General features: G+C 37.5%; 1 protein-coding gene across 1 annotated transcript in view; it reads right to left on the bottom strand.

Annotated features, from left to right (window-relative positions):
- sptlc3 (serine palmitoyltransferase, long chain base subunit 3) overlaps positions 1–19,424 on the bottom strand; it is a 31,876-nt gene continuing 12,452 nt past the window's right edge. Inside the window, exons 6-12 of the mRNA XM_079856271.1 lie at positions 17,112–17,205; positions 13,928–14,033; positions 12,358–12,577; positions 8,237–8,363; positions 3,249–3,384; positions 1,823–1,952; positions 1–1,239 (exon numbers count right to left, since the gene is read on the bottom strand). Of these exons, the coding sequence (XP_079712397.1) occupies positions 1,126–1,239; positions 1,823–1,952; positions 3,249–3,384; positions 8,237–8,363; positions 12,358–12,577; positions 13,928–14,033; positions 17,112–17,205 (927 nt within the window). The 3' untranslated portion in view covers positions 1–1,125. The remainder of the gene's footprint in view (positions 1,240–1,822; positions 1,953–3,248; positions 3,385–8,236; positions 8,364–12,357; positions 12,578–13,927; positions 14,034–17,111; positions 17,206–19,424) is intronic.

Genomic DNA, 19,424 nt, shown 5'->3' with positions numbered 1-19,424 from the left:
CCTCACTGATTCTGGTTCTTTAATGGTTCAAATTTGACGAAGAATAGTTGGAACAGCATAACATAAAATAACAGTAAACTCTATGTTTAGAATTGACTCAAAAGAGTAATTAGTTTGGGAATCGGTCGGACTACACTGGATGTGATATATGATACTGATTCACAAAAAATATGTTAATTCGAGAATCAAGAGTACACTGGTTAGGTTTATTCATTTCAAGAGTCATTACCTCAGGAATCAGCCTACACTTCTTGCACTGCATCCGGGTGCGGTGTTTATTAAAAAGTGGAAGCATTTCTGAATTAGAACTGTTTCTATGGCTCTCGATCCTAGTTATGATCAAACTAAATGTTTCAATGTGAGTGAAAACAATCTAAAATGATCCTGCAAATGAACATAAGTCCTGCATCTGAAATATACAAACAAATAACATTGAATTCTTTCCAACTTTCCAAGCAAACATTTGATTTACAAGTTCAATCAGTCCATAAATGTTTCTTTTTATTATTATTTTAGAATCAGAAGTAGTTTCGTGCACATAACAAATAAATGCCTAACAGTTTAAATTAGAAGGACCTGCAATATGCAATGCATGAATGTTTAATGACTGTGAATGAGCTGCACTGGGTCTACAACGCCCAGCCTTGTTCAATCTCTTTCAATCAATGTACTTGTGGATCACACAAACACACAATCCAGCACAGAATGAAGGTCTTTCATCAGTCCATCTTAGCAGCAGGATAAAAAAATGGGGCCACTTCAAGGGGTTTCTTATCCGCAGCTAGAGTTTTGATGTAGGTCAGTGTTAAGGGAGTTAATTGTTTGATATATTTAGAGCAGCTTTTGATATATGTTCTATAAACACAGCCGTCACGACCCCTCCCTTTTCCCTACAATCCCCTGAGAAAAACAATCACTTAAACTTCACAAAACTGTGAAACAGCAGTTAAAAAACAATGAAATATCATTTTACAATATATACACATACAAGTCCATGCCTCACAGGAGGACGAATTTTAAAAGCTATTACAAACACTGCACAATTTTTTGGGGGAAAAGACTTTTTTTTCTTTTACACTGAGGTAACCTTGGTGGCAACACACTCACAGTGATGAGTGTGAATGATCAGCTGTCCAGCTCAAAGTCTGTTTCACCATCCAGCTCTGGCCGATGAGAAAGTCTATTACGAGAGAACTTCACCTTGAGGTAGTCTCCAAGTTCATCAAGGCTCTGGAGAACCTGGGAAGAGATTAGCCTATTCAGTCAGGCTATGTGAGATATTATGACATTGCTATTTTCTTGTCGGGAACATGCCCAAAAAGAATTATTTAGTTTCTGTGGCACTTTCAGGTGGCATGTTTGAGGCATTAAAGGGTGCTTTGAATTGTAAAAAGGCAATATAAAATCAAAACATATTTGTTTGAAATGGAATTAAACATTTGCTAAGCAATTTAGGACTCTGTTTAGATCTGTGAAACCAGGCCTTAGTGTTGTATTTTTCAGTTATTTAAACAAAAGAGTACAGAACTTTAATATCATCCAAAATTCATAACATGAAAATAATTAACTCTTAAAATTCACACAGAATTTGTATATCAGTCTATCCTTATATAGAGATGTTTGAAATACACAATGCTTTTTAAATTAAGGTTTTTGATTCGTCTTGTCTGAACACCTGTTTTCATTTCACGTGTCTTGTTTAACACTAACACTGTAAAGTAAGTCTAAGTGTCAGTAAGAAAAAAATACATAAAAAATCAATAAAGAATACCTAAATAGAGATAGATAAGTCTGTGAGATGTTGGGTGGTGTAGTTTATTACCTTGTCGAGCATTTCTTTGGTATGGGCGGCAGACACACAGAAGCGAGCTCTGGCTTCTGTAATGGGTGTAGCCGGGAAGCCTACAACTACAACACCAATCTTCCTCTTCAACATGGCCCGTGAGAACGCCCTGAGAGCAGACGATGAACAACATTTTGGCTTGTCACTATGGGTTTTAAATTCACTTTACACACTCTCACACACACACAGTCAAATGTTCTAAAACAGCTTGCCTCTATGTAAACGTACTTTAGTTTAGTACGATATAATGTCACGATTAATGGTATTGAAGGTTTTCACAGTAGATGCATTTCTATTGCTTGTTTCTTCAAAACCTTTTACACACTCAAGTTTCCAAAAGTTGTCAATGCTCTTGGTATGACAATCTGCATTACAAACCAAGGCCGTGATTAGATATCACATGGTCATGGACAAGTCATCGCCTGTTTTTTTAGCACATCTAAAACTCAAAGTAGAAACATTATGCGGAGTAAAGCTGTCGAGATTTCCATTCAGAGTTTGCACTGTCTGCTACCTTTCCTCACCCTTTGAGTGAAGGGAAATCCATTGTAAACCGCACAGCTGGAATGTCATTTGCATTAGCCAAGAGGGAGAAAAAGAAATGGATTGACAAGGAGAGAAAGGCAAAGGGAAAGGTATAATGGAGGAGGAAAAGATTGAGAGCGAGAGGAGGAGAAAAGGCCTCCACTTTGTCAGCAGAGACGACAGCATCGAGAGAACAGAGCGGCGACGGAGAGTGAATGCTGGATTTAAAAGGCCTCACAGCTGCCGTGGTCTTTGTTGGTGTGCCAGGAAGCTGTTATCTTTGGAGGAGTCTGAAACGCCTGTGCGGTGATGAGCCTCTTGCATGTCATGTTTTCTTTCTGCCTCTCTTGTTTTTTTTCCTCACCACTGATTCATGGATCAACTAGACCATCCAAGATGGCTATGATCCAACGTCTTCTTGAAAAGACCACATCGCCTTCTTTGGAATGACCAGTGAAGATGACTGCAGCTTTTGTTGGGGTGTCCTCAAGCAGTCAGTACATTTTCCACATGGTATTCAAAGCTATCACCATTGTAACCCATGTAAGCCTTGCATTGTTGTTTTATTGGCAGCCCGAAATGTGGGCAGGTTCACAAGTTCAAAGGAGGATTACTGTAGTGTCCAGACAGTGGAAACTGTTCTTAAATCACAAAGAAGATGCACAGATGCGAAAAAAGCTCACAAAGAAACGTAATGTTTTGCTTCTCGCTGGCCTGGCGATCTAAGCTGAGAGTTCTCAAATGGACTAAATCAGGTTTGTGTAAATGCGAGCCTGGTGGTGCTGTTGTGTAAACTGACGCTCTTTTATACATGTTGTGTGAATTGAACTCTGCTAGAATCTGTAATCCAAACGGGTTGCTGGCTTGGGGAGCTGCTTACCCAACTTTCCCAGGTAGATAGAGCAGGAGCGGTACCACTGGAGAGTCCTGGTTGCCGTAAACGATGAAGCCCATATCCTTCAGCCGAGATCTGAGGTAGCGCGTGTTCTCAGCCAGCTGCCGAACTCTTCGCTGGCCTGCGGGGGAGATACAGACAGAGCCGTCATCGAGGAGAATTTGTTAGCTTTCATTGGAAAAGGAGAGACATAAATGGGAGTCTACAATAAAGTAAAGGTCATGATTTACAACAGAGCAACTGTAGGTCAAAATGAAAAGTGCAAATAATCTCAATTCTCCACTGGGACTGTATTTGAATTGATTGTACTCCGGATGAGAGGGATGCAGGCTATGAAAGTATCGGTTACAGTAGATGTCCTATATTTATTTATAGACAGATTACTAATATTTTTGTACTATTAAAAAAAAGGTAACACTTTACAATAAGGTTTCATTAGTTAACATGAACCAAGGATGAAACATTTATTCATCTTATTTCATGTTAATGTTTACTAATACATTATTAAAATCAAAAGTTGTATTTGTTAACATTAGCTAACGCTCTGTGAACTAACATGAACAAACAATGAACGGCTGTTCCTTTTTTTTATTAAGTAACATTAACAAAGATTAATAAACAGTGTTATATTGCTAATTGTTAGTTCAGGTTAGTTAATACATTAATTAATGTTAACGAATGAGACATTACTGTAAAGTGTTACATAAAAAAAATTGCAGCGGTCAAATAAGAAATATTATAAAACTTCAATAAAACTTTTTTTTTTTTTTTTTTTTTACTATAATCGAGTGGCTGAGCAACATTATATACTGCCATAATAAATAATTGTAATGTACAATGGTAAATGATTTTTAGACATTTCTAACCAATGTTTACATTTCCATTTTGACTTTGAAAATACAAAATCTCAACTAAAGCCCGCCACACACTACAAGATATTTGGGGCAATTTTGGACCGATCTCTCCCCTTCCGACAATCCTAGGTAAAGTTGCGACGAACCATTCTCATTGCTTAACCGTTCCATTCTGTGCCAATCCGGCCCAGATGGTATGGATATAGCTTCATTTTCTTACGTTTACGTTATGGAGGATGATCAGATATATCTTTTAATTTTATTCATTTTAATTTTTAACGTGTTTACTTCGCTCAAACAGAGCGCTCGGCCAACTACAGAGAAACTGGTAGCCAGGCAACAGACAAGAGACCAATCCTGAGTGGCGACGTCACCAGCACAGTTCGTAGTCGTCCCATGCCGAACCAAGCTCAAATGGATATATAACTGGAACCGTTACTTATCGTTCTAAGAACCATTTGGCCTGACGGTGTAAAAGCGCCTTTTGGGTCTTAAGAACTAGTCTGAGCAACTAGCAGATTTCAGACTCAAATTATTCTTCAGATTCAAATTAGACTTATCTACAGTTTTATGTCAGTGAGAAAAAAATAGACAGCTAACCTGTAAGACTAATCTAAGCAGTTTATGCAACTGGCCACTGATCTCCATATAAATACAACATATAGACTACTAACAAAGCAGTCAAATATCATGTTTAATTATCTGTGCATAACCTAAGAAATATTCATAAAGCTTCACCATTTTAATACATTACAAGTAGTTTGTCTGTGCGCCCGCCTCCCAACTGTCTACCCAACGCCGTGACTATGATTTGATCATATTTATGATATTTTGTATAACTGAAAACTGTTTGAATCTGATGGTAATTTGAAAATACACTGAATTGTTGTTACGGCAATTCTACAGTAATATGTAGCACTCAGAGAGTCTGCGCCCACTCTGCGGTAGCACGAACTCCAAACAGACCATGTCAGGCAGAGTCTGCAAACCATAGAACAAATATGTCTACAAACTAGTCCTAAAACAGCTGGCACAAAGATTAGCCAACTTCTTTTCCAGTTTTTTTTTTTTTTTTTTTTTTACTTCACTGTTTGCTTGAAAGTTTCATAGTTTTTCTACTTAAATATAGTTGAAAACACTGGGAAAATGGCCAAGGAATTGCAACATAATGTAGTGGCATAAAGCCATACCACCAGCAGTTACGGCTCTACAAAACAGTCTTAGCAATACCTTAACTTTCCTTTTCCTAGGCTACTGGAACATATATATTTCACCCTTATTTCTGCAGGTATAATCAAGAAGAGTTTACAAACAACTATTAGTTCCCTTTAGGATATAGACTGATTGTATGTAAAAGACTAGGGAAGGGGCCCAAAGGAGGAGACAGGAAATGACATCATCTGCTCTGCCGTTCAAATCCCAGGATCGCTCTTTTAATAACCCATCATTAAGACCATTAAGTAGTTAGGTGAGACAGAGCAGACCCATTCATAAAATTATCCAAAAACATAGTAACAAACAAAAACAGGAAGAAAACAGTGAAACTGTCTTACGGACTTTATACGTTTTCATTACATTTTGAGGCTCATTTCTGTACTCTTTTGAAAACGCCTCTTAATGTGTGTATGTGTGTGTGGACTGTGGAGTGAGTCGATGTGAAAAACAGTACCAGCTGGTTTTGTTTTGTCAGGCTGAATGGTAGACAAATTTCATTATTTGCCAAGACACTCTTGGCTTGTACATAGGATACAATGGATTTGGCACACAATTGGAGACTTGGGGTAAACTGAGAAGCACGGACTCAGATGCACACGGTACCATGTGGTTGCCAGTGGATTAGCGGTTACCGCTCCAGACTAGTATTCCGAACTTTGGTGGTTCGAACCACAAAGATATAATTCTAACAACTTAATGCAAATCAATAGCTCAATGAACATCAATACTTTACACTCTCTGTCTTGTTCAGTTTATGTCTACCACTCTTTCTCTCCTCCATCTTTAATGGAGTGAATCATGCAGTTCAGAGGGCTGGCCAGGTCCGCCTCCAGCTCTCTTTGGCACCATGGCCTGAGCTTTTGGAAAACAACAGCATGTTTGCATATAATTACCTGTGAACCGATTGGCAGGTATTTCAAAAGGAGGTGTGCTGTAAAGCCAAGCTCAAAAGACCGCATGTCAGTGGAACGAATACAACCGCTGTTAACATTCATTACATTAGAAACTCTTCAACTGAAACACTGAATACTGGCAGACGCTAGAAAGAGCAGGTGAAGCTCAAACCAAACACTTAGTCATGGACATGGTACATGTTCAGGTCTTCTGCAGTCTATTGTGTTGTAAATTCAGAGCGATATGGAGCATTCTAAAGCGAACTCTCAGAACAGTGTGACTCACCCTCCACAGAATTGCATATCATGCCAGTTATGACACCCATGGGCGGCTTGTCCAAGTCTGATATAGACATCACAGAGTTCAACGATTCAAAACAGCCTAGAAAGATTCTCTTTGGACAAGTTTGGACTAGAACCACTTGGCCAATTGAAGCAGAGGAGTTTTATTTAAAATAGTCATCTGAATTAAAAGGTGCTCTATTTAAAAAGAAATTCTCGGATTTAGGAGTGCCATTTTTATAAATGTTGTCGGATCCAAATATGGTCATCTCCTTTTTTATCAGCAACCAATCGTGAAAGTACAATGGGGCATTTAACTCTAAAAGCGAAATCTCATTGGCTGATGTCAATTTTAAAGGCCGTTTTCTCAAAATGGGTTTTTCTCATTCTCTGAGCCAGAAATCTCCACTTCAGCAGCACTTACATACACCAAACTTTCCAGTTGTATTCCTATCTATATTCTTAAGGTTTTTACAGAGGGGTTTGTTCATATATCATTCAGATTCTGATTTATACAACATTTTATACCTAAAAACGGGGCGGGCGAAAATGCATTTTTTTATGGCTGTTGACAGTTTTTTCTGAGTGATAAAAAGAGAATTTTGAATCTGGCTTTATCCAATGTTCAGATTTCTCTTCTGGAAATATATGCAAATTAACGCATATTTAATGAGATACTACCTAATTTGCATATTTAAACATAAATATTCTAAAAACTTGTAATACAAAAGATATTTGTCTTAATGTCAGTAATCAACTGGGGAAGTTTCATGCTAATATCTATTAGTTTTTTTTTTTTTTTCTCTATTCACCTGGGGGTGTCTCCCCATAATTAATTTACATTTTAAAATAGGAAATAGGGAAACACTTTATTTTAAGGTGACGTACTTACTCATTACTACATGTACTTACTATAGTAATAATTGTAAAGTATGCATAATTACAAGTTACTAAACCTAAACCAAACCGTAACCCTAATCATAACTATATAGTAAGTACATGTAGTTAATTAATATTACTCAGTACTTATTTGAGTAAGTACAATGTAACTACGTCACCTTCAAATAAAGTGTAACTGAAAATAGTTAATTTGTAATAATATTTCACAATATTGCTTTTTTGTTGTTGTATTTGAACTATAGTGTACTGTACTTCATTGTGGTTTGAGTCTTTTCTATCATGGTGTGAACTACAGAGAAACTAAAATGAAACACAATATCTTCTCTAAAAACATAAATATATGGATTAACGCATATCAAAAACAGAAGGCAGCTTGGGAAAAGCCTTATAACATCTGGTGCCATTCTGCGGACTCTTAATACCTGGAAATATGTGACCTTTCCTTGACTAAATGTCTGCAGGACTCTTTAAGCTGGTCCCATTGCTTTATTGAAATCTGTTTTACATGAGTTATATGCTGTGGTGAAATAAAATTTATTTGGTTATTAAATCCATGTGAATCTCTTTCCCATTGGATTCCCCATGTTTAAGGAGAATGTTGGGTATGTTGGGTATAGGATTTCAGTGTCTTCTGATATTACAATGACTGACTGGTTTGAATTGTGGGTCTCAATGACCTCTGACACATCAAGTGTAAAGTAGTGCATCTGTTGACTTCAGTCATGTAAAAAAAAAAAAATAATAATAATAAAAAAAAATCTGGACAGTCCCTTTCATGATTTAATATCTCAGTATTGTTCCAGTGTCTTTGCAAGGCTTTGTTACTAACCTTCTGTTGTGCCATCGACTCCCATGATGCATTTAATTGCCCTGATGATCTGCTCCACGACAGGTGGGGACATGGCTGTAGCGTACACTGCACTGTGAGAGTGAGCCCGCAAATAATCTACCAACTCCTGTAGAAAAACACAACATCCATTATTAAAGGAATACTTCAGCCCAAAATAAACATTTTCCTCATTTCCTCATATTTATGTCAGACATTTTGCCTAAAATCTTCTTTTGTGGTTCACAGAAGAATGCATTCAATACTGGGCTAAAAAAAGAAAGAAAATAAATTATTACTGAAATAAAAATAATTGTATTTCTATTTAATTGAATTATCAATTATCAAAATTGAATACAATTCATTAAAAAATGAAATGTATCAAACTGAATAAGGAAATTTCATACTGACATAAGGGAAATCATTTATGATGAAAATATTAGCTATTAACTTCCATTTCAACTACTTTATGGTCAACTCTCAGTGTCAATGTTTCACAAGTTGCAGTATGGTTAAAGACAGGTTTGTAAGTTCAAACTCTTGAACACTAAGCAGATCATCCATGAGAAATGTATTGCGTGCTTGTGCAAGATTTTTGAACCTCAGGTTTCTTCAGAAGAGGCAATTAAAATGGCACTTAAATGGATAGTACACCAGAAAATGAAATTTGCTTTTAATTTACTCACCCTCAGGTCATCCAAGATGTAGTTGTCTTTTTTTCTTCAGTAGCACAAAGATTTTTAGCTGAAACTGTGGTCCTCGTTGATTCATATAATGCAAGTCAATGGCTACCATCACTTTGAGAGTAAAAAAAACCCAAACACATACAGGCAAAACAAAATTAAAACCAGTGGCTCCTGATGATTCATTGAGGTCTTATGCAGCAAAACGATTGGTATGTGCAAAAAACCGAACATTATTTACAACATTATTACCTGTAATCCACAGCTTCATAAGACCTCAATGTATCGTCAGGAGCAGGAATTATTTTGTTTTGCCTGTATATTGTTTTTTGACTCTCAAACTGACGGAAGCCATTGACTTGCATTATATGAGTCACCAAGGTGATGAAGCTAAAAATCTTCTTTACATTTCTACTAAAGAAAAAAAGACATCTACATCTTGGATGGCCTGAGGGTGAGTAAATTAACAGTAGATTTTCAGTTTTGGGTGAACTGTCCCTTTAAAATGACCTGAAACACTGTGCTGTCTGAACTCCACCACTAGAGGGAGATGAAAGCACACACCTAAGACACAGATCATGCAGTGATAATGACAGCCTCTCAGAATCCTTAAATTTGTCTGTTTGTGACTAATACAGCATGTTTGCTTTGCAAACTGCTTGAGGCAATGGGGCAAACAAACACGTTTATAGCTGTCACTGAACGATTTTTTCACAAACAATCAGTTTTGGAGATAGTGCCCCGTCTGTCCTGCATCCCCCCCAAAAAATGCTTCTGAGCAGAAGCCGGGGCCAGTATCCAGCTCTTAATCTCTGTCCTCAGACATCTGTATCCACTGTGGATGAGTGAGGGGAGGGGGACGCACCTCGCAGTGCACACGGGTCTCTGCATCCAGATGTGTCCTCTACTTTGAGGACGTGGGCGAAGGGGTTTTTAGGGGGAATATCTGCGAAGCAAACATCTGCTTCCACTTAGAGTGCAAAATTTGCAGTGCTTTAGGTCCTGGGAGCTTTGTGGTAACAGCATAAGATAAGTCAGTTAAGAGAACGTGTCCGAAATCCACCCACATCTGTGGAGCGAGGGACTGGCTGGAGCCGTTTGGCAGCTCTCTTTGTGTACCTCCCTCTGTGCTTGTATACAGTGTCCTTAGTACTGCTGAGAGCAGATTTTACTCTACTGCTGTACCTTTATTAAAGAAAACAGTAATCCTATGTGAAGGGAACAGAAGTTTTCTTTGACAAGTTGACAGGTATGACCAAAAAGGTCTGTCGACCAGCAACACAACATTTCAATGGAGCAAATCATAGAAAAATTGTAAAGATTTTTTAATGATTTTATATTAGAGATGCACCGATTACAATTTTCTGGGCCGATTCCGATTTCCGATTTTTCATTAAGTTTGACCTGCCGATACCGATTTTAGCCGATTCCGATTTCATTTTTTCTAACCACTTTACAGCACACACAAATATTTATTTTATATCTTTTCTGTAATAGAACATTTTACAATTTGCATAGTTCACACACATCTAAAGTGCAGTGTTATGGAAGAACCATTTCCTTTTCACATTCAATATCCAATCATTTTTTTTATATATGTATTTAGCAAACTAAACGTCTGTATGAAAACAGGGAATGACAATAAAATAATATATAAATAAAAAATAAAATAAATATAGCCTTGCTGTATAAAGATATTTCTCAAAGCACACACACACGGGCCTATTGCAATCACTTGTACAAACTGAATAATAAAGCAAGTTTAAATGGGTAAGTTACATTTTCTATAAATATTAGTCTTCGTTTTCTTTTCTGACATAGCCTACTCCAGTTCTTGTTAAAACACGCAAATTCTGTGCATTTTGGGCACTTTTTTTGTGAAACCCTATTTAGGCTATTTTGTCCATCAAAAGTGTGCTTTCCCTTTAATTGAGCGCGAGCAGTGCAGCAAATAGACTCGGCGCCGAAACACGCGCTTCACTGCTCGCGACGCTCCTGCTTGACGCTCACGCGCTGCTCCTGCTTCCGTTGTGAATTAACATGCACGCCGAAAAAAAATACGCGCTTGCGGTCTGAACGGACGTAATTCACGAGGTTTTCTACATGTGTGTTCCGTGTGCACGTGTGATGCTGATGTTGCGCGATGTTAATCATGCGGCGCCCGAGTGCATTTGACCGGCATAAAATCGACATTTGTTAGACTGACCGGCCGATCACGTGAAAATCGGCCAATTCCGGTCACCAGCCGATCAATCGGTGCATCTCTATTTTATATTTTATATAGTCCAAGGTAATATTAATCAAATTTGCATTTACTTTTTTAAAATAAACAAATTTAGTCAGTGCTGGACCGCCACATGATGTAAAAATCCGAAAAAACTACTTCTTTATACACTAACGTTCAAAAGTTTGATTGATACCGTTCAAAAATGTATTTCTTTTAAAAGAAATCAATATTTCTATTCTGCAAGGATGCATTCAATTAATCAAAAGTAACAGTAAATACATGTATAATGTTACAGAAAATTGAGCTTCAAAGATTTGTGCAAAAAGTGTTAATCAAAATGAATTTTTCCACATTTCAGTTTCCACGAAAATATTAAGCAGAACAACTGTTTTCAAAACTGATGGTCATAAGAAATGTTTCTTGAGCGCCAAATCAGAATGATTTCTTAAAGATCATGTGACAATGAAGTCTGGAGTAATGGCTGCTAAATAATAATGTTTTAAAATATAAACACTTTCAAATAGAACAGTTTGATTTTAAATGGTAATACTATTTCAGGATGTTGAAGTTTTAACTGTATTTTTGATCCAATAAATATAGCCTTGGTGAGCATAAGTGACTTCTTACCAACCCCAAACTTTTGAATGGTAGTATACATTATAGACAGGTAACATGTTAGGAAGCATTCCGTGAAAACCTGCGATTTTGATTTGACCCATAAAACAGAGCTGGCCGACAGTCTCACCTTATTAACAGCACACTTAATATTACGCAACACACATGTGGGGTCTCTCTCTCTTTCCCCCTCACTCTGCTCTCCAAAGTATGTGTAATGTAAAAAACCTGCAGTCTTTTTCGTTTTCAGTCTTTTATAATCAACTGCCATGTCCGTGATGTGGTTATGAAGTGAAGTGGTATTTTTTAATGGAGTAATGAGATGAGAGAGGTGGTATTGTGGCAGGAGCGTCAGTGACATTTGGGTAACATATGTAGTTTCACATCATGAAATGAGAGCATGTGTATGTGCTTGAAAAAGACAGGAAGGGAGGATGGTGTGCATGCTGGTGCATTGTGCATTTCTGCACCACGAGCGTCACCAAACGACAAACAGTAGCTCAACAGGCTGAATTTCTGTAAAACATTGGGCTGATTTTGTGCCTCAGGAAATGCCTTGTTAAAAGGCCCTTGATAGTAAAGTATTACATGATGCCTACCTTTTTGCCAGCTATGTATCCGCCAGCAGCCCCGAAGCTCTTAGTGAAGGTTCCCATCAGAACATCCACTTCATTGGGGTCCACTCCAAAATGTTCTGTAACTCCCCGACCTGTGGGGCCCACGGCCCCGATGCTATGGGCCTCATCGAGGTACAGATAAGCCTTGTACTTCTTCTTTAGTGCTAAGATCTCTGGCAGCCTGACAAGAGAGCCTTCCATACTGAAAGAAACAGACAAAAAGATTTCAGTTAAAATGTGTGCAAGAAGTCAGATCACTGACATAGGCAAATATATATAAATAATTTTACTTATTCAAATATTTAAACTGTATTATTATTGTGTATATATAATATTAAATATTATAATAAAAAATGATAAATAGATACACACAAAAAATACTTTTAATTTTAGTTTTCATAATCCATCAACTTGAATATTTTACATTTAAAATACCTACCATCAAAACTACTATACAGTAAAACGTCTCTACTACTTGGCAGATATTACTGAAATAGGTGTCCTGAAAAATCACACCTGTCTCAGATATGGCACTAGGCATTGTAAATGTTTTGATCTGGTTGCCAGTTTGTGACTCGTTTAAAATCTTCTATAATCGTGTGTGAATTTCATATAAAGTTTATGAACCTTCAGTGTTCACGTCACAGCCCACTGAGCACAGATTTATGCAATAAATGACCTTACAACAAGGGTTATCAATGCTCACGAGGCTGGAAAGGGTCACACAACCATGACTGAAGACTTTGACCTCAATAAACCAACAATCAGACAGGCAGTGTCCAAATGGGTGACATTACACATCAGAAAAACTCAAAGAAACAACAGTGATAAAGAGGCATAGACAATTTCATTATCTCCACTGCAGCCAAAGTAGGTGCCACTGGTTATTAAATCCAAAACGTTGTAGCTGTTCTCCAACAATGATAGTAAATGGCAGAATTTTGTTTTAATTTACTTTCTGCTACTTTGTAAAGCAATTTGAGCAATGCTTTCGTAGGAAAGGTATTTTATTAACTTAATGTGAAAGAAATGGATAAAAATTATGTTATTTAAGCCAGCGCAAATACCTGTATTTACATCCTGTTTTCGGTCGAAGTCCAAAGTAGTCGATTGTCGAGTTCACGCGCGTGATCATAGGTAACTAAACCTATGCGCGTGAACTCGACAATCGACTACTTTGGACTTCGACCGAAAACAGGATGTAAATACAGGTATTTGCGCTGGCTTAAATAACATCATTTTTATCCATTTCTTTCACATCTACTGCAGTCAGATTCACCGTGTTCACTCTGAAGGAATCACTCACATGACCTGTGCACTTGTAATGACACATCAAGGATGTTAAGAGGCTAAAAGCAGGTTTAAATATTGCCCCATTGAAGTCAACAGGGTGCAAATTTTAAAAAGAGGATAACACGGTGTAGGCAACACTGATTTTTGTCGTTGTTCTCTGTATTGACAGCACTCCAAATTTACAAAAAAATGAGCTCAATGTTAAAATTGACCGGAGTTCTCCTTTAAGGCTGGAGTGAATATGATTGTAAACATTCACCTGTAGATGCCCTCCACCATGATGAGAATCTTCTTCCAAGAGCGATGGGTACGAGGTTGCCCTGAGCAAATCGCTTCCTTCAGCAGCTTTTCTAGACTCTGCATGTCTGCAACCAAACACAAAACCGGCACGTTATGACACAATAAGGTATTAACAGAAATACACACTGTTTGATGGTATTTGACCTAAACCAAACAAAAAAACAACAACTTATTTGTAGGTCTTCCCAAACCAAAATAAGAAGGATACGCTCATAAATGCCAAGTGGTTGGATACAAGACATTTTTATGTGGCAGTCATGAGCAGAGGAAATTTAGTTCTATGAAATCACCTTTAGAAATATAGATGGCTGTAATATTACATCACTAAGCTCTATTCCAAATTCCGAACATGCTTGTTCTAGATGCTTCTAACTGTATGTGGCCAACAAGTTTTGTTGTTAGATATATAGAAAAGTGTTTCTCAATCCTCTTTCTGGAGAGACCTTATTAAAAATCCCTGTGGTGAAAAGCTTTAAATGTTGTTTATATGTCTATGTGGTGTTTTTAATATGCTTTAAGACAAACCATGTGCAAATTCATAAGTCAACACCATTGCAGAGCATTTTCTCCTTAAAACTGCAGTGAACCAAACGTTTCTGACGTCACAAACTGCCTTGTAACCAATCACGTCAACGTGTGATCGTCAACGAGTGGATCTCTGAGCTGGTGTGAGTGAGTGAGTGGAGGCGGGGCTAATTGTAATATTCATAGAACAGCGTTTACTTAAATGAGGTAAGGGTGTAGAGTTACGTTTGAGCTATTTTAAGGCATAAAGAAAGGAAAGGAATTTTTTTTTTTTTTTTTAATATGTCATTTTGATGATCAAAGATGAGTTTTAAGGGATAAAATTATGGACTTTAAATATGTCTGATTACTGAGACACAATCTGGCAGAGTTGCCAGACCTTGCTAGAAAAATAAGCCACATGGTCTGGCAAAATAAACCCAAAAATAAGTGACCTACCTCACTTATTGAGGTATGGGAGTGTGTTTATGGATCAAGGAGAATTGCTTGAGTTCAATGATCTGATTTATTTTGGCATACACATTAACCAAGGCTAAATTGCATCTTACTGCAAAAAAAAAAAAAAAAAAAGGCTTTCCAATAATTGTATCCTAGGGGAGGGGTTGGAAAAGGCTGAAACATGGAAAGAAAAGGGGAATAAATAACAGTGATCAATAGCGATCTTATGTAAAAGAGCTCTAAAGGCACACTGGGATATTCAGCGATGCTATTATTGGTTGGTCATATTTTATTGTGTAAGTTCAAATGTGTGACCGTATTTCCAACTAGCCCAAAGTCACTTAAGAAAACCCTGACATGGCAACACTACAAACTAGCCAACAGATGGCAGAGTTGAACTGCAAAATCAAAGAAAATTTATAAGATGCAGGTTTGATTCTGGCCTGTGTCTCATCCTGATCTCATTCATCTTCTCTCTTACTCTAAAAACGTCCTGCCTTCTCTACTGTCTCTATGAATAAAAAGTGATGCAAAGCCCATAGAAAAGAATGTCCCTTATCAAAGTGGCCTCATTTCAAACAGGTGAACTTATTTAGGCCAGAGAAGGCCAACGTGGACGCGGCCTGCTTTCACTATCCATGCAGTCCTGAAATACTACACTCACCTAAACAGATCTTGCAAAGGTTTCAGGTTAAGAACAACTATAAGAAGAAGAATTGACAAGTGAAATGTAGTACTAGATGACACAAGGCGTGGGGGGATAAATGTCAAACTATGTTTGGCTAAATCTTTGTTTACTTGTGTGTTAAGTTATCACTAGTTTATTCAATAAGACAATGACAATATTTGCAGCTTGGTTATGAAGGTTTTGAGCCAGAATAATTTGTGCTTATAATACAAAAAACATATTCGGTGTGCAGTGGAAACCTACCCACTCACTACCCACAGTCACTTTGACATGTACAAAACGGCAAAAATCATTATTCAAAACTATGTGCAGCTTTCAAATGAAACTACAAAAAAAATCCACATTCTGTGTACCATATTTTTACAGCGGCAAACTTTTCCCTAGGAAAATCCAACTGTTCAAGCAAATGCTTATGTAATTGATAAACTAACCAGAAGCCAAAACACAGGCCTAAATAGTCACAATGTCAACAGCACATTCAGAGCATTTGAACAAATTGAGTCTGTTTGCATTCAAATGTGCAAATGAGCATAAGCTGACATCAACCAGAGAAACAGATACAGATATAAATAATATCTACCTTCCTGCAGAATTTATGCTGTTTTTCATATCGAGTTGGATGTGGAATTTTTCAACTTCTGACCATTGCGCAATCCTCAGAAGATGACGGATAAAGAATCAAAACGGCAATGCTAGCGTTGGTGTGGTAGATATTTGTCAACACACATGTCCTAACAATCAAAATATGCGTGATACATTCATTGTTATGCAATGACAACATTTATTCTGTAGGTGTACAGGCATCAACAGAGAATCATACCATATTTTACGCCCCTGTCTCTGCAAATGCTTGCTAAACAGGTTTGGATTATCAAATAATTATGAACGTTGACTAATTGATGCATTTCATTTACTTCGAAGTAAATGTTTATCATTAACTCATCACATCCGCCCATGTTACATCATACACTCTCAATGAAATCAGATCTCTGAGATTCCAAGTTGACTTCAAGTGACCTTCTATAGTTCTGACCCTAATCAAATACACCTGAACCAGCTTATCAAGTGCGATGCAGTTTGGTCTCCTCTGTCACTTTTAATAAAGACCATTTTCAGGTCAGACAGTGGCATGTAGAGTCTCCAAGCTTTGCCTTAAGGACCTACAACCAAGTATTACACGGCACTGCGAGAGTACATTCAAGCTTTTGTTCTTCATGCATCATGTATTCCATCCTCTGGAGAAAGACGCAGACCAGTCATCCACTAGCTACACAAGAATACCATTAACTACAATGGATTCCCTAAAGAACAGCCATTTTAAAACCCCAAATATGCCTCGCTGCAGGCTAATGCTTAAACGTATTCGGCTAACCATCACTAACTGTGAAGGTGATCACCTCAGAATGTTGAACCTTAAGCAACTTGTGTTGATAACTTAACACACCATGACCTGGTATATTTAAATTTCATAATATTGTGAATATGTACTTACTGTTGTGTTTGAAAACTCGAATGGTTGCGCCCGACAACCTGGCTCCCAGGATAAGGGACGTGTGATTTAGCTCATCGCTCAGGATCAAACAGCCCTGGAAACAAGGCATTATGTTACTGCATGGCTTTGAACACATTACGAAGCAGGAATCTAAAGCAGGAATCCATCAATAACATGTTGTGTGAAATAATAACGTGAGGGTCATACAAAACACGATCACAAACAGTCATTTTTACAAACAGTAAATAACAGCGTTATTTATATAGCACCTTTTAAAACACTGTGTAAAGTGTTTTACGGAAAGTCATACTAAATACCATACTATAATAAAAAGAGTAAAAATAAAAGGGTTGCACTTTATTTTACAGTACGTGCACTTACGTGTAATTACCTAAGAAAGTACTGGTTCTACGTCAGAATGTCGGCTCATTACTGTGTCGTGGTGCTCACATGACCAGCGTCGGCCAATGGTGAGCCTACGTTCTGACGTAGAACCAGGAAGTGCTGCACTGTTTACACTACGTCAACAGCGTAGGAGAACGATGTGGAAGAGAAGAGATTGTTGAATAATGTCGTTATTTTTGCGCACAAAAGTATTCTTGTCGCTTCATAATATTAAGATTGAACCACATTAGTCACATGGACTATTTTAACAATATATTTACTACCTGTCTGGGCCTTGAAAGTTGCAATGACTTTGCTGCCTATGGGTGGTTCAGAATTTAAACTCTCAGATTTAATCAAAAAGATCTTCATTTGTGTTTAGAAGATGAACGAAGGTCTTACGGGTTTGGAATGACACGAGGGTGAGTAATTGATGACAGAATTAAAATTTTTGGGTGAACTAACCATTTAAAGTTAGGTTTAGGGGTAGGTTCATGGTAAGTACTTAGTTATTACCCAGTTATTGTAATAACTATAATAAGTTTATAGTAGGCACATGGGGAACATGACTGTAAAATAAAGTGATACCAATCACTTTATTGATACCAATAAATGAATAAAACATTATAATAAGCAAAAAAACATGGCAGAGCACTCTCTTCATAGTATTCTTGCATGCACGTATTATACAATACTTTTACTTATTTTATTTGTTAATTTATCTATTTTTATTATCTTCTCTCTCTCCTTTTCTGTCATTGAATCTTAATTGTTCATTCTTTTGAGCTCATTTAAATATAATCCTGCCCAGATAGGGAATGATCTGTCTGGACAGTGGACAGTGGCCACCGGTGAGGTGGTTCCTACACATATAATAGTAATAAAAACCTTTTATTAAGGAGAGAAGATAATTAAAAGTCCATCCTTATATTTTGTCAACAAAAAGACATGCAATGACATCTGGGAACACTACTGAATAATGACTTAAATCAGTTGAGTTACATTTATGCATTTGAAAGACACTTTTATCCAAAGCATCTAAGGGACCATTCACACAGAACACGTTTTTCCAGTTACAAACGCGAGACACAGATCAGTGGAAAGAGAAAAAGAAACTTGAGATGCGTTTTTCCCCCCAAAAGTTGAACGTCTTTTAACTTGAGACACGAGCACAATGGTTAAACACGTCTGTCTAGTAGTGCATGTTTACATAGAACAACAATGGAAAAGCAGCACAGTGGAATGCAAACATGCGTTCTGTGTGTATGGACCATTACAGGGCATTCTATCACTGAGCATGTTCGCTGGGAATCGAACCAATATGTTATCAACTATGGGAAGCAGATCATTGAAATGAACCTTCAGAAAAAAAGAAAAAAAATGGTTTTGTTCAAATGAATTGAACTTTCTAACATTCAGATCTTTTGTTGTGAACTGGATGACGAATTCTCAGTATCAGCAGAGCCTGGCCTGATTCAACAATGGTTGCTGTCATATCCTCTTCACCTTGAGAGGCCTTGAACTGACACCTCCTCCAGAAGGGACAAGTTGTTGGACTCACTGCTTAACTAATACCTCAAGGCTGCAACATACATCATGAGGACTTTCTTAAGGGAAGAACATCCCCCTCAGCACAATCCTTAAGTCAGTCCCCCAGCCCTCTGGATCATATCCAGATCCTGAGGTCCTCTCATCTGAGCTGGTTATGACGACCACATCATTTGGCCCAGTATAAACAATCCCTAATGAGACGCCCTAAACAAACACTGTCAGTTCTAACTGTGCTCGTTTATCTGATTGAGCATTATTTGTAACAAGGGTTTGTTTAGTGTGCTGGTTCATTGGGTTATTCTGTAGTGCGTGAAAAACTATTTATTGTGGCAATTAATAGCAGACGCCCAGAGATAATGGATTAATATACAACACTTG

This window comes from Squalius cephalus (assembly GCF_949319135.1).
Source record: "Squalius cephalus genome assembly, chromosome: 21".
Taxonomy (NCBI): domain Eukaryota; kingdom Metazoa; phylum Chordata; class Actinopteri; order Cypriniformes; family Leuciscidae; genus Squalius; species Squalius cephalus.
Note: the sequence above shows the minus strand (reverse complement) of the source record. Positions and strands in the feature narration are given on the sequence as shown.